The sequence below is a fragment of the Sander vitreus genome, chromosome 3, assembly GCF_031162955.1.
Source record: "Sander vitreus isolate 19-12246 chromosome 3, sanVit1, whole genome shotgun sequence".
Taxonomy (NCBI): Eukaryota; Metazoa; Chordata; class Actinopteri; order Perciformes; family Percidae; genus Sander; species Sander vitreus.
This window is the reverse complement of record NC_135857.1, coordinates 29,980,760-29,994,106: the sequence shown is the minus strand read 5'-3', so window position 1 is coordinate 29,994,106 and position 13,347 is coordinate 29,980,760. Positions and strand designations below refer to the sequence as shown.

Here is a 13,347-nt window from a genome sequence, read left to right as displayed (position 1 = left end):
GGCTGTAAATAGGCTAATTGAAACATCTTTTGGACCTCTTGCCTTGTACAGCTTCATCATATTGCACTTTGTGGTGACATTTGAGGTGCTGGTAAAGATTTGTGGTGTTACCTTGCGGTGCTGCAACGAGGGCAAAGCATGCCTTGCAAATCACATCAGACTGACCCTCGTCGTCTTGCATGAATCCAAAATACTTCCACACCACCGAATGCAAGCCTTTTTTCGGAACAAGTTTGGTTTGAGACTGAGTGGGTGGCTGAATCTCGTCACTAGTACCTGTGTTTTCTTTTTTTTCTTTTTTTTTTTTTTTAAATCAAGATTGCGATTTTAGAACGATTTATCGTGCAGGCCTTACCCGTCTTCCATGTGAATATGTGAACATAGAAACCCTTTCGTGAAGCTGGATAACTCAAACATAGCCCGACTACTGTATTTTGACCTTTTTGTTGCGAGACAGGCCCCAGCTGAAACGTGTATAGTGTTTGTAAAGGCAGGGTTGTGGAGGATGTATAAGTATGTAATGCTTTTGAAACGGGCTGTATATCCGATGTATTTATAGTGTTCTTATTAATCAGGTTCTACTTTGTATATTTTCCTAGCGAGTCCCTGGAAACCTTCACCGGTTGACCACCCAGTGTTTCCGCTAGGTTGACTGCATTGGCCTTTAATGTTCCAAATTTAACACTTTAAAGTTTCTTTAAATATTTGTTACTTTTCCAAATATTTAACAAATGCCAGGAGTTGAGTTTTTATTAAAACAAAATTATGACTGGTGTGTTAACTGCATGCCAAATTAATCAGAGAGTGTACGTTGCCTCCCAAGTTACTGTATAACTGGTTGCTGACAAGCAATGTAGCATTTAAAAGGCTATTTATTTAAATGGAGTCAGGTGCAGTGCTCACTCCACATAAAACGCATCATGGGCTTCATTACACACTTCCAGCAAACTTCACAGAGAACAACGAGGGCAAACGGCATCACCAATCTGTTTGAACTGAAAGTTATCTGGTCTTTCTCAGTTAAAAACATAGGGAAAACCCTGGAATGGATATTTGGCGTTATTTTTGGCATTAAAAAAAAGATTTGTCTGGCCTGACATTCATAGGGGAAAGTTAGTACTCCCACCACATAGTTTAGTAATGCAACAACCATGGTCTAATTACTCTGACACACAGCCTAACAGTCACCTGAGAACTGCATAGCCTTACATTTATGGTCGACGTCAGCAGGCCTTATCAGACAAGGTGATAGACCGCTGCTTTGCATTCTTACCTTGTGCTCCGTGGTTTGTGTATGTAGATTTGCCTACTGTTGCCACAAAGGACTCCAGTTGGACGTTTGCCATGGAAACATGGGCAGGCAGTTTTTTTAATTTGTTACAATTTGCATAATTTGGGCGATATGTTAAAATCTTCAGGCCACCGTCGACCCAACCAATTGAAAATTAATATACTTGCTCTGTACACTGTTTTTCCCCGCTGTCTCTCTCTGCCATTGCTGTCCTTTTTGTGCTACTGGGTTAGCTCGCTGAACGAGAGTCTGTCCCTGAGTAGTCTCGCATAGCCAGACCTATCTCCACACTTCGTTTTAGCACTTTAACCAACAATTTCCTTCAACAGGAATACGCTGGTTTTCCAAAGCAATAAATTCAGTGCTATCTTATCTACCATTACCTGTGTGAACTCGCTATATTCTGTTTTCTTCTCAGGTGCCTTATCATATTGGTCATGTTGGAAGTAGCTGTCATATCGGCTTACAGAGGTTGTACGTAGCTATTTCCACACTTTGCTCCCAGAATAGCACCCATGGTAGCTTTGACTTATCATAGTAGGAAAAGGCAACGCAGCTTTATTTATAAAGCACATTTCAGCAACAAGGCAACTCAAAGTGCTTTACATAAATTATTAAAGAACAGTTTAAAAACATTCATTAAAGAGAATATAAAAACACCTAAAATAGAATAAGACGGGTATCAAATACAAGAATAAAAGTTACAATGCAGTAGGGCTGAATGATTTTGGGGGGAAATTTAATTGCGATTTTTTTTTTTTCAGCCAGATATTACGATTCGATTTGCGTTTTTTTATTTATGTTTAGCTAAAGTTCAATATTCACTGTGTAACAGATAAAACAGGTCATGGGGCAATACAATATGAGACACCATCAAAACTGCTCTATATTGTTATGCAAGGATGAGAACATAAACTTAGCACAAAAAGTAAGGAAATTTGTGTTTGGTAGATTATTTCTCTGTGGTAACAATGCTTTTTGGCAATAAATCTTATACTGTTGGAAAGCCTGTTTAGTTCCCTTTCAAATGGTGCCCCATTTGTAAGGAACATGCATTTGTGGGATGAGCAGCAGCGCTGAGTATGTGGGTTGCGCCCATGAAAAATTTGCCAAATCTTCTCTGCCAATGCCAAACAGTTTATTCTGCCATTGACTCATTTGGTGTTTTGTGGATTGGATGATTGAAGTTTGAAGAAACAAGACATATTGGCAATTGAACAATTTATTCATTTCACAAACAGGAGCCTCAGTAGCGTGTGGAAGAACCATACACAGCCACAACAGTCTGGCACCTCCTCCTCATGCTGGTCACCAGCCTGGTCACACACTGCTGTGGGATGGCATCCCATTCTTCAACCAGCAGTCCTGACCTCAACCCCATTGAACACTTGTGGGATCAGCTTGGGTGTGCTGTTATTGCCAGAGTGACCAACACAACCACTTTGGCTGACTTGCAACAAATGCTGAAATAATCTACCAAACACAAATCCTTACTTTAAGTTAAGCTAAGTTAGATATGACTTGCCAGCAATAAGTGTTTTTGTTTTAATAAGCGTGGAACATTGAACAGTCAAACATGACATTTATCACAAAAGCTAAAGTTATAATAGTAAAAACAATTCCAATAAAAAAAATCAGTACTTTCCTGTAAACTGAAATTTGTGATCTGCCTCAGTTCAATAGCAGCATCTACATATTGCACCTTTTACCATGTTAAATAAAGTAATTAAAAATAAATGAAAAATCCACTGAAATAGGACATTTCTGGAAACAATCTGTGATATGTAACATTATTCCAGCATTTATCTTATGAAAAAACAGTAAATATAATTAACTTAATAATTAATTTAGTTCAGTTTTCTGGAAGTTTTTTCCAGATATGTGGTGCATTAAACCTGAATGCTGCTTCCCCATGTTTAGTTCTGACTCTGGGGACAGAAAGCAGACCTGTCCCAGACGACCTGGGAGGTCTGGATGTTTCATAATGTAGCAGCAGATTAGAAATGGGTTTTGGCAATTTGACAATATGTTGGAGAAGCACAGTTGTTACTAATAACATAGTATCGCATTGCCAGACCTTCCTCCACAGCGCTGCGAAGGAGGGTCTGGCTAGTCCACACAGCATTCCGGGATAGAAAAATGTGCTCTGGTTCATTGGCATATCTTTAAACCAATCACAATCGTCTTGGACGGTGCCTCTGCAAAATAGCCTCAGGAAGGAACTTGTTTTGGTGGAACATGTATACGTTCAAAGGTTGTTTTAGTCGTGCAACAGAAAACTCAGATTGGACAGATAGTCTAGCTAGCTGTCTGGATTTCCCCTGCAGAGATCTGAGGAGCAGTTAACCATAGTCCTCATAGATCCACCGGAGTTTAGAATGCCAACACAAAGAAAGCAGAAGGTAACGGACATCCGGCCGAATCAAAGGCGGCTCCTGAACAATCCCAGAAAATGAAACGTCGTCGATATAGACTACTAATAACATTGGCTCTGTTCTGTTAAGCCGTTACAGTGAGCCAGCATGCATAATACCAGGACCATGAATCTGAAGGAACTAAATGGAATTCAGCCATAATCTATTTGAGTTTTTACACCTGTGCTTTTCCTACTGTGACATGTCAGAATGTCTTGTGAAAAGGCCTATTACGCAGCGCCATTGTGCTGTAAAATAATGACAACAATTTGAATAATTTGGATTGATTTTGAAACTTTGAGAATTTCAAAATTGTAACTTTCTTTAAAAGACTACACTGCATCTAGGCTAATTATTTTTGTTTGATAATTAATTTCCTCCAGATTAGGCCTGTAACAATTATTACATAATTGTCGAATCGCGGTTTCTTTGTTTAATCGCAATAAATTGCTAACATTAACTAAGGTCCTAAGAGGTATGACTGTTTATGGTAATTGTTGATTTTGTTTAGATATAGGCTACCAAATTGGAATTCATTCCTAACTTTAATTTGTTTGAAAAAGTAATAAATAAATAAATATTTTTAAATTTGACTGAAAGAGACAATTATATTGTTAATTGTGATTATTTCTGAGACAATTAATTGTACAGCAACATTTGGAATTGTTACAGCTCCACCCCAGAAATCACTGTCGCTGGACAGCCTCCAGCAACAAACAAAGCCTAAACAGAGGGGATTATAGTATCATCATTATGAGGATTTGTAGGATGAATTCATAATGAGCTCTAAAGTTAAAAATAGGATACTGCCGTGTTTTATGTTGTTTTTCTCTTTCCAATCCCATTAAACAGCAGCCTCATGCTGAATGTTTGGTGTCATGCCTGCAGGCTTTTTAAGAACAGCACTCCCTGTTTCTTTCTGCCTGCGGAGTTTCTGTTGACAGTTCACCATGACTGAAAGGTCACTGTGGCTCATGTTAGTTCAGTATTTACATGCTGTCTCCAGTCTTGGTGATAGCAGCAGGCTAGCAGACCCAGCTTTTTTCATAGGACAGCAAACATTAAGTCACAGCAGGAGGCTTTGCTGGCTGCTGCTCTGCTACCATGATAATTTAGTAAGGTGGTCTAACACTGAAAACCTGCTGTGTGTGTGTGTGTGTGTGTGTGTGTGTGTGTGCGCGCGCGCATGCAATACCTATTGTATGTTCCCAGGCTTTGTCTGAAGAGTGTGTGTGGAAAGTGTGTTGGGGCGGTTGCGGAGATCAGACCCATTGTTTGCTCTGCATTGAATTGTAAGTATTGCAGTTAATGCAGCCCAGTGTCCAACAATACGCCCATTGCATCACAGCATCAACAATACAGAGTGTTCTCTATAATGTGGACTGCTTTGTTTTCTTTCCCCATTTCTCCATTTAATTGTAACAATTTTGCTCTGGTAGTAGTATTTTGTCATCAAGTTTGCTCTGTAGTATAACAGAACCCTTCTCACTAATTCACAAACAACACAAATTTTGTCTGTAGAATGCGCAATCACAATTTCCCAGAGCCCTGTTGTTCATCTTCAACACTGATATTAAATAGAAAATGTAGCATTTTGTATTGATAGATGACTTGAATGAATAATCAACTGTCAGTATTACTGTCAATAGGTTTTTGGTTATCATAACAATTAATTAATTGTCCACTTCCACTTGCTGTGCCAAGTCTGGAACTTTCCCACAGGCCCAATCAAAAGGACTAAAATCAGACAAAGCTATAGTGAGTTATACGAGAAATCACACGTGGAGATGACTTGGCTGAATAAATGGAAACCAATCCGTAGTGTCAGCAAACAGATTTGTTTTAATTCACTTCACTAATACTAGCGAACTAATAATAAAAAATGTGATATATGAGTGTGCTCTAATGGAGTTCAGTGGAAACCAAATGTGTATGTGCTGACGTTTCATTTCCGGGATTGTTTACGTGCCGCTGGAAATTCCGCCAAATATTACTTATTTTCGGCCGGATGTCTGTCATGTTCCGCTTTCTTTATGTTGGCATTTTAAACTCTGGTGGATCTATGAGGACTATGGTTAACTGCTCCTCAGATCTCTGCAGGGGAAATTCAGACAGCTAGCTAGACTATCTGTCCAATCTCAGTTTTCTGTTGCACGACTGAAACAACCTTTGAACGTACACATGTTCCACCAAAACAAGTTCCTTCCTGAGGCTATTTTGCAGAGGCACCGTTGCTCTGTCCGGCGCTTAGCACCGCCCATGATGATTGTGATTGGTTTAAAGAAATGCCGATAAACCAGAGCACGTTTTTCTCCCATCCCGGAATGCTGTGTGGACTAGCCAGACCTTCCTCCGCAGCGCTGTGGAGGAAGGTCTGGCAATGCATGACTATGTGTTGACTAAACAAGATTTGTTTTTGTTCTTTTTAGAGAAATGCATCCATTCTTTTTGTACCATGTAACCATTGTATGACTCTTATAAAAGGTACAATTGTTAATGGGGAAACTGCATTTCAGGATCACTCACATTTAAACACTTTTTAATCTTTTTACCAGGGTTCTAAATCCATTTTAATTAGGGGTATCAAACTATAATAAAAACCAGCAAAATGTTATGTTTGAATTAAGTAATTAATTAATTAATTAATAGTTAGTATTAATGTAAGGTCAGTGGGCCTTTTTGATTTATGAAGTTATAGTGGCTTCAGCACTAGTGTCTCCACATCTCTACTGGCCCAGAGTGGCAACGGTCCAGTTCAACCAACAGCACATTGCATAGTGTGCAGCTGTATCTGGAAAACTCCATCAGTGTTTGATCTCGATGTAGGGACAATATAGCCGCTGTGTTTCATTGCAGCAGCAGAGCAAGCAAGGTAATTGTTGCTGCTGGAACTCATAGTATCACAACTCACTGTTGCATAGCTTTGAGCGGAAGTGGAAGCCTTTACCGAGGACAATTGGATGTGTATTGTTCGAAGTGCTGCTGATGGTTACATCTCTGTACAAACAAAAGTCCTCACAGGGAAGACCCTGAACTCTTCTGTGTGTGTGTGTGTGTGTGTGTGTGTGTGTTTAACCAACATTATTACTGTTGTAGCCAGGAGCAAAACAACACTGAGGTGTTGGACATTCATTTCTCACAATCGTATGACGATTTAGCTTTTTATTAGCTTTTCTGTCTATAAAGATTAGCCAAAATGACATCTGGACCTAAAACGCCAAAAAAAAAAATTTACTCATACGGTAAACAATGAGTGTTGCATAGAAGAGGAAGTCTTGGCCTGCTATCCGCTGGCTACACCGGAGCCTCAGAAATATTGCCCGCTGCCTCCAGAGGCTAAATCATTGTCAAACGGATAGCTGCTGGGTGCCGATATTGGTCTCTAACTGACTGAAATATTGTTGGCTGTTGATGGCTCCCTGTCCAACTCTTATTAAGACCAACTAATATTTTGATTGTTAACACGTCAGCTGTGTAGGTAATGCATTTAATTCCTGTGACTTGTTGATCATGCGGTGTGGACATATGAAAGCTGCAAACTCTGTCTCACTTATAAGTCAGATGTCACCACAGTAGTGTCTAGGTGTTGATGACTTTGAAATTTTACAGCTGTGCGTGTGTGTGTAATTGAAGTGTGTGTGTAAGTAAGCGTATGTAAGTAAGCACGTAAAAACATAAGCTGTGAATATGTGTGCAAGACTGCCACAACAGTTGTATCATTGTTCCACAAATATCCTGTTTTAAGCAGCTTGTCTATTAAAGGCAGCATCCTGTCAGACTATTTTTGTGTTGTTTCACCCGAAACACAAAAACCAAAACGTTCTTCTCCTTTTCCTAAACAAATGCAGTGTTGCATGTAGTTATGCTTATCATTCCTGGGAACTTTGAGATCTCTGCTGCTAACAATTCCTAGTGGAATGGAACGGAAAGGAATCTGGTCAATATAATCTTGTTTTTCCTAAAACAATGTCCCAGTTACTCAGGATAACTCTAATCTATATTTGGTAGAAAATAGGGAAACTTGGCTAAAGTTACATTAGGATGAATTATTACATACACTGTAATTGTTTTGCGCTGTACTACTTACTGTCGGTCCTGTTAGCAGAGAGTTTACAGATTCTTTAAAAAATGAGGAAACAAAGCATACCACGTTTGCTTATAATCACTTTTTCTTGTCTTTCTCTCTCTAGTCACTGATGTGGAATTGAAGCGGCTGAAAGATGCCTTCAAGAGAACCAGCGGCCTCACCTATTACATGACCCAACAGTGCTTCTACAGGGAAGTGCTGGGAGACGGAGTTCCACATAAAGTTGCAGAGGTAAACCACAGTGATGTCACAACATGTACCATTTACCATGATGGTTACTCTAAAGTGATAGTTACAGTGCAATGTTGAATGTTGTCCAGGTTGCCACTAACAATAGGTTAGGTTACGTCAGTCCAAGTCAAGTCAATCATCCAGTGTCCCCCGAGATAAAGATAGCACATCCTGTAGAAAGGAGGTGAGAAGCGATATCTGATGAAGAACAAGTCCTAAAAAGAGGGTGTTATTGTGCTAGAAAGTAACCCTTAACTTTAGACAAATTGGAGAAGACTTAGGTGGTTTTGTTGAGTGTGTTGTGAGACATAGGGATCAATATTGGACTGGATAGCATTACAGATATTTTCCTAGCAGAGGATATAGTGACTCATTCACAACAGATTATTTTGCCTGGAGCTCTGCTGTGTCCTTCTCCCCTAACTCAATGCCATACATCCAGAGAAGGGGACAAGCACAGGTACTGTAGCTGAATCCTTCGATAATAATAATAATAATAATACCAATTTTTTAGCTGCAGTTTTTTCTGATAGTCTTACCCAGCACCAGGTCCGTCCAACGTCCAACCCTGCATACCACAGGACTTAACGTTACCATGAAAAGGCTTTATTACTTCCTTAATGTTACATATTTCCTGCTTTTAGATCATGATGGGGCCAGAAATTAGGCAGCAAGGGATCCGTCTAAGTGTAAACCAATGGGCCATCAGTTATGTAGATTGGCAGTATGAATAGCCCGCTACGCCTTGGACTGAATCTAGGTCCTTGTAAGCTGTCCTTGTATAGATCGAAACTTGTACTTGCATCACATATAGAATTATGTTATTTTCAAAACACTAATCAGAATAAATATCTGAGAATGCTACTTTGAATACATATAAAATAATATGTAACGCCTACAATTCCATCCACATCCATGCACATCTCTGGCTGCCATCCTCAATTCATAGAATGGCAGTTACATACAGTACATACCGCCACCATAGATTGTAACTGGCTGAGCTTTTTGACTTCACTTTGTCCTACTTTTCAATCTTAAATTTCACAGATGAGAGCTGGTATTCTTCCTCTGTCCATTAAAGATGGCAGATTCCAAAATATTAAGGAGGAAAACAGGTTTTCTGAGCAGTGTGAGTTGGGATATGGAAAGTGAGTCCATGTCCGAGTTAGTTTTCCACAAAATGACTCCCCCATCTGCTGCTAAACTTAAACACAGTGTTTAATGTGGCTCAGGAGGTAGAGGGGTTCATGGTTCAATCCTGAGCTCTTTCTGTTCTCATGTCTTTGAGCAAGTAAAGACAAAAAAAAAAAAGCTATATAAATGCAGTCGATTTACCATTGAACACTACAGCACGTTTCTCTCAGCATCTCTGCTTCCCCATGGTAGCAGTTACTGGGGTGATAGCAGTCCAGATCTAAGGTTACTGCAGATCTCTTCAAACAGAAACATGGCTGCTGCACATTCTGACAGTTCAAAGAAAGCCTGAGCCTAGTCAGTCAGTCAGTCAGTCAAGACGCAAACATGTTCTTTTTCATTTTCAGAAATCTCAGTAAGATTTGTTTAAAAACCAGGTCTATCTTGCATTAAAACACATTCCTCCTTTGATTATTTGTTTGTGTTCATGATGATGATGTACAGATTCAGTGATCCTCAACTTCATACAGACAGCATACATAATGCTTTATGATTTATCGGATATGAATATGTGCTTCAAACAGGAGACGCGGGCTCAGATTTGAATGTGATTCCATTAGCTGATGGTAAAGTGTCACGCGTTGTGTTTATTTGGAGCTCAGTGCCACCTAATATTTTCAGTCAGATGTATTTTGGTCATATAGTTTACATTATGCAAAGTAAACACATGAAAAATACACTCAAGAAAATCTGGAATCTGGAGAATGATGTTGGAAACCCTGTTACTTGACACAAAAACATATTGAGTTAATTAGGCTCCTCATCATCCTAGGAGTTCTTGTGAAAAAATGCATTTAAGCAAATTCAGGGAAACCAATTTAGATTTCAGGATGTTCTCTTTTGTTTGTGTTCTCTCCATGTGAGACACAATCTTTTTTTCCCTACCACGATCCTGCTTCCATCTGCAGATCTATTGAGCATTTTCACCCTCTCTTCAGTCTCCTCTGGAAGGGTTCTCCTTCTCGCTTTGGCTTTTCTTGACATGTGATGTGATCTTTCAAACTTCATGGCAGTTCTTTGAAAAGACCAGGACTGAGGCACTGTAGTTAAGATTATTTTTTTATTTTTTTTATTTGTTCACTCCCGCTTTCAGTGGAATGGAATCTATCTTTCAGCTGGAACAAAACTTTCCTGGTCATTTGCTCTAACCAGTGGCTCTCGGGGAAAAAAAGATTTTGAATTGGTTATGTAATGCCTCCTCAGACCCTTTCACCTAAGAGGAAGCATATTTCTTCTTTTTTCACCAATGCTGTGAGAATCGGATTAACTTCCTCTATTTCATGATCTCTGTCAGACTGGAGCGCATTGGTTTGTTCTCCTCACATTGAGTGGCAAGACAATGCCTTCACACAGGGGTATCAAAGCATTGCCCATGAACAAAACCAAGTCACCTGTGCTCTTCTAACTGCATTTCAGTCGCTTTTTTTTGCATTTGGTGCGTCGTTGTCCAACATGTTTTTGAAATTAGTCCCAGCAAGACTAGATATACGCAGCAGCAGTTTGGAAAAGTGGTCTTTTACAATTATAGATCCCAAAAAACAAGATCTGATAGCCCTTCACGTTTCCTAATAATTAGATAATGCCTCTTCTTTATCTAAATTAACAATTCAATGAATTCTTTTTTTCTGGTATTTAATTCTTCTTGTATTTTTTTTGCTCACCCACTCGCTTGTGTGCTTTCTCTGTTCTCTTTCTGTCTCTGTCTTCCTTAAAACAAAATTCCCCATCCCTTATTTCAGCCATTGTATGGGCAAATGTTTCTTTGTGTGTGGCTTGGGAAGAGAAAGAAACATAGAAAGAGATTATGCTTGAAAAAAAACATACCCACATACAAAACCTTCTTGTAATATGTTCTGTTGTCAAAGTGTACATTTTGTTTGGGAAATGGGAGATGTCCTCACACAAAGCCTCTCATTCTCAGCACATAACTTCATAATGGGCTTCACATTATATAAACTTCTGCACAAAGGTTGTCTTAATTGCGATCTGCTTTAATGGATTGTAGTAGATTTTCCAGGTGTTAATGAAGTTGTATCTTCTTGTATTTTCGGTGAATCACAATTACATTGATGTGGAAATTAGAAAATGCTGTAGTCAGACTCACTGGTGACAGCTGATGGTAAAATCTGTTCTGATGCAACAGGCTTGTCCCTCAAACACATTTCTCCTTGTTGGTGCTACAGTAAATGAATGGACTTCTGCTAAATTGCTGATCATGTTGAAGACAGTGTGAACATGAGGTGATTACTGTACAGACTGTGACATTTTTTTTCAGTGGACAGTAAAGACTATCTATCTATTTATCTATCTGTCTATCTACCTAGCTATCTACCTACCTACCTACCTACCTACCTACCTACCTACCTACCTACCTATGAAGTTGTCATTTTTCCCACATTGTCCTGTGTATTTTATGTGTTTTAGGTGATCTACACCTCATTTGGAGGCTCGCCTAAAGGGCTGCACTTCAACAATCTGATCGTGGGGCTGGTGCTTCTGACCAGAGGACGCGATGAGGAGAAGGCAAAGTGTAAGTTGTTTCTGATGAGTTAACAGGAAGTCTGTGTTGATGCTGTCAGTCTCTCTCTCTCTCTCTCTCTCTCTCTCTCTCTCTCTCTCTGTCTCTCTCTCTCTGTCTCTCTCTCTCTCTCTCTCTCTCTCTCTCTCTCTCTGTCTCTCTCTCTCTGTCTTTCTCTGTCTCTCTCTCTCTGTCTCTCTCTGTCTCTCTCTCTATCTCTCTGTCTCTCCTCTCTGTCTGTTTCTGATTCTGTTGTTCTGATAGCTGTGGTTGATGTGTTGCAGGCAGGCTAATCCATCAAGACGTTATTGACATTGTAGCTTTTATCGTTCTTACTGCTGCTACTTGCAAGAGGCTTGCCTTTCTGCAATAAGGCCAAATTCTCTTCTGACACTTTGTGTGTGTTTGTGTGTGCATGCTCACAGACCTCTTCAGCCTGTTTGCCAGCGATCTGGGTGGATATGCTGCCAGGGAAGATATAGAAGCAGTTCTACAGGTCCTGGATGGAGAAATCCCGGCCTCCCTCAAGAAGTGCTTCAGTGATGTAAGCAAACACCACAGCCTGTCTGTCACCACATGGATACGCAACATTTCGAATGGATACATACACACGGATACGAATCAACATTTACAACCATACAGGTCAAATCTCTCATTAACTCATTTTGGACTTGGAAAAATAATAACTATTATTAATAACTACTGCCTATAGTCTCATTATCTCCTTGGCTAATATCATTGGGTTTGTTTTCATCATTGCGGTCACACACTCTTGTTACAGCTATTGTTACACATTTACCACATTGAGCCAACTCAACAGAGATGATGCAAAGTTTGGCAGTACATTGAGTTATTCTACTGGTATAAAAGCACCCTTCAAATCACAATCCACCACAGACAACCACGTAAATTCAACACAATAAAGCATAATCCACACCGTTAGACAACATTAATAGTAGGGATGTCCCGATCAAGTTTTTTTTTGTTGGTGATCCGATACATATCTTATGGTTAAATATGTATCTGACATATTGTAACAACAGCTGTAGCCTACTAATTTGGCCCACCTTATTTCTCACAAGCCACCTGATCCAGGTCTTGATGTACATCTCAAAAGTTGATGAGCTTAAATTATTGATATGATAATGGATGGTTTATAGAGTTTGATTGGGAGAATGCGACTCCTGAAATTGACAAGACATGATCAACTAGAGAGAAGACGTATGTCTTGGTTGGAGTTGTTGGAACTACAAAAACACTCAGTCCACTCTCAGTTGTACAGTGGTGTTAAGAAAAGCTTCTTTTGCCTCATTTGAGTACAGACACTGGGTTACAGAGAGAACATTAACCAGACAACAGCCAAGTTTTATTTAGGCCTGCAATCAAGTTACTCACAGGATTATTATTAATTAGTGACAGCTGATACAACCTCATACCGGCGACGTTTGCGATGACAGGACAGCCTTGGTCGCGCAGCTGGGATGCAGTCGCTCTTCAAATGCAGCCTCCGAAGGCTGCAACCCCTGAATTAGGACACAGCTTGTATGTGTGTGTGTTTGTTCCTTGTCCCAGGAATAAAAAGGGTGTTGGGCATCATTAATCGCCAGTTGTT

The 13,347-nt window shown here is 39.7% G+C and overlaps 1 protein-coding gene across 7 annotated transcripts in view; it reads left to right on the top strand.

The window, feature by feature from the left end:
• usp32 (ubiquitin specific peptidase 32) overlaps positions 1-13,347 on the top strand; it is a 56,669-nt gene that overhangs the window by 5,842 nt on the left and 37,480 nt on the right. For all 7 annotated transcript variants that reach the window (XM_078246905.1, XM_078246904.1, XM_078246903.1 and 4 more), the window contains exons 2-4: positions 7,896-8,023; positions 11,642-11,747; positions 12,161-12,279. In XM_078246905.1, coding sequence (XP_078103031.1) covers positions 7,896-8,023; positions 11,642-11,747; positions 12,161-12,279 — 353 coding nt within the window. The remainder of the gene's footprint in view (positions 1-7,895; positions 8,024-11,641; positions 11,748-12,160; positions 12,280-13,347) is intronic.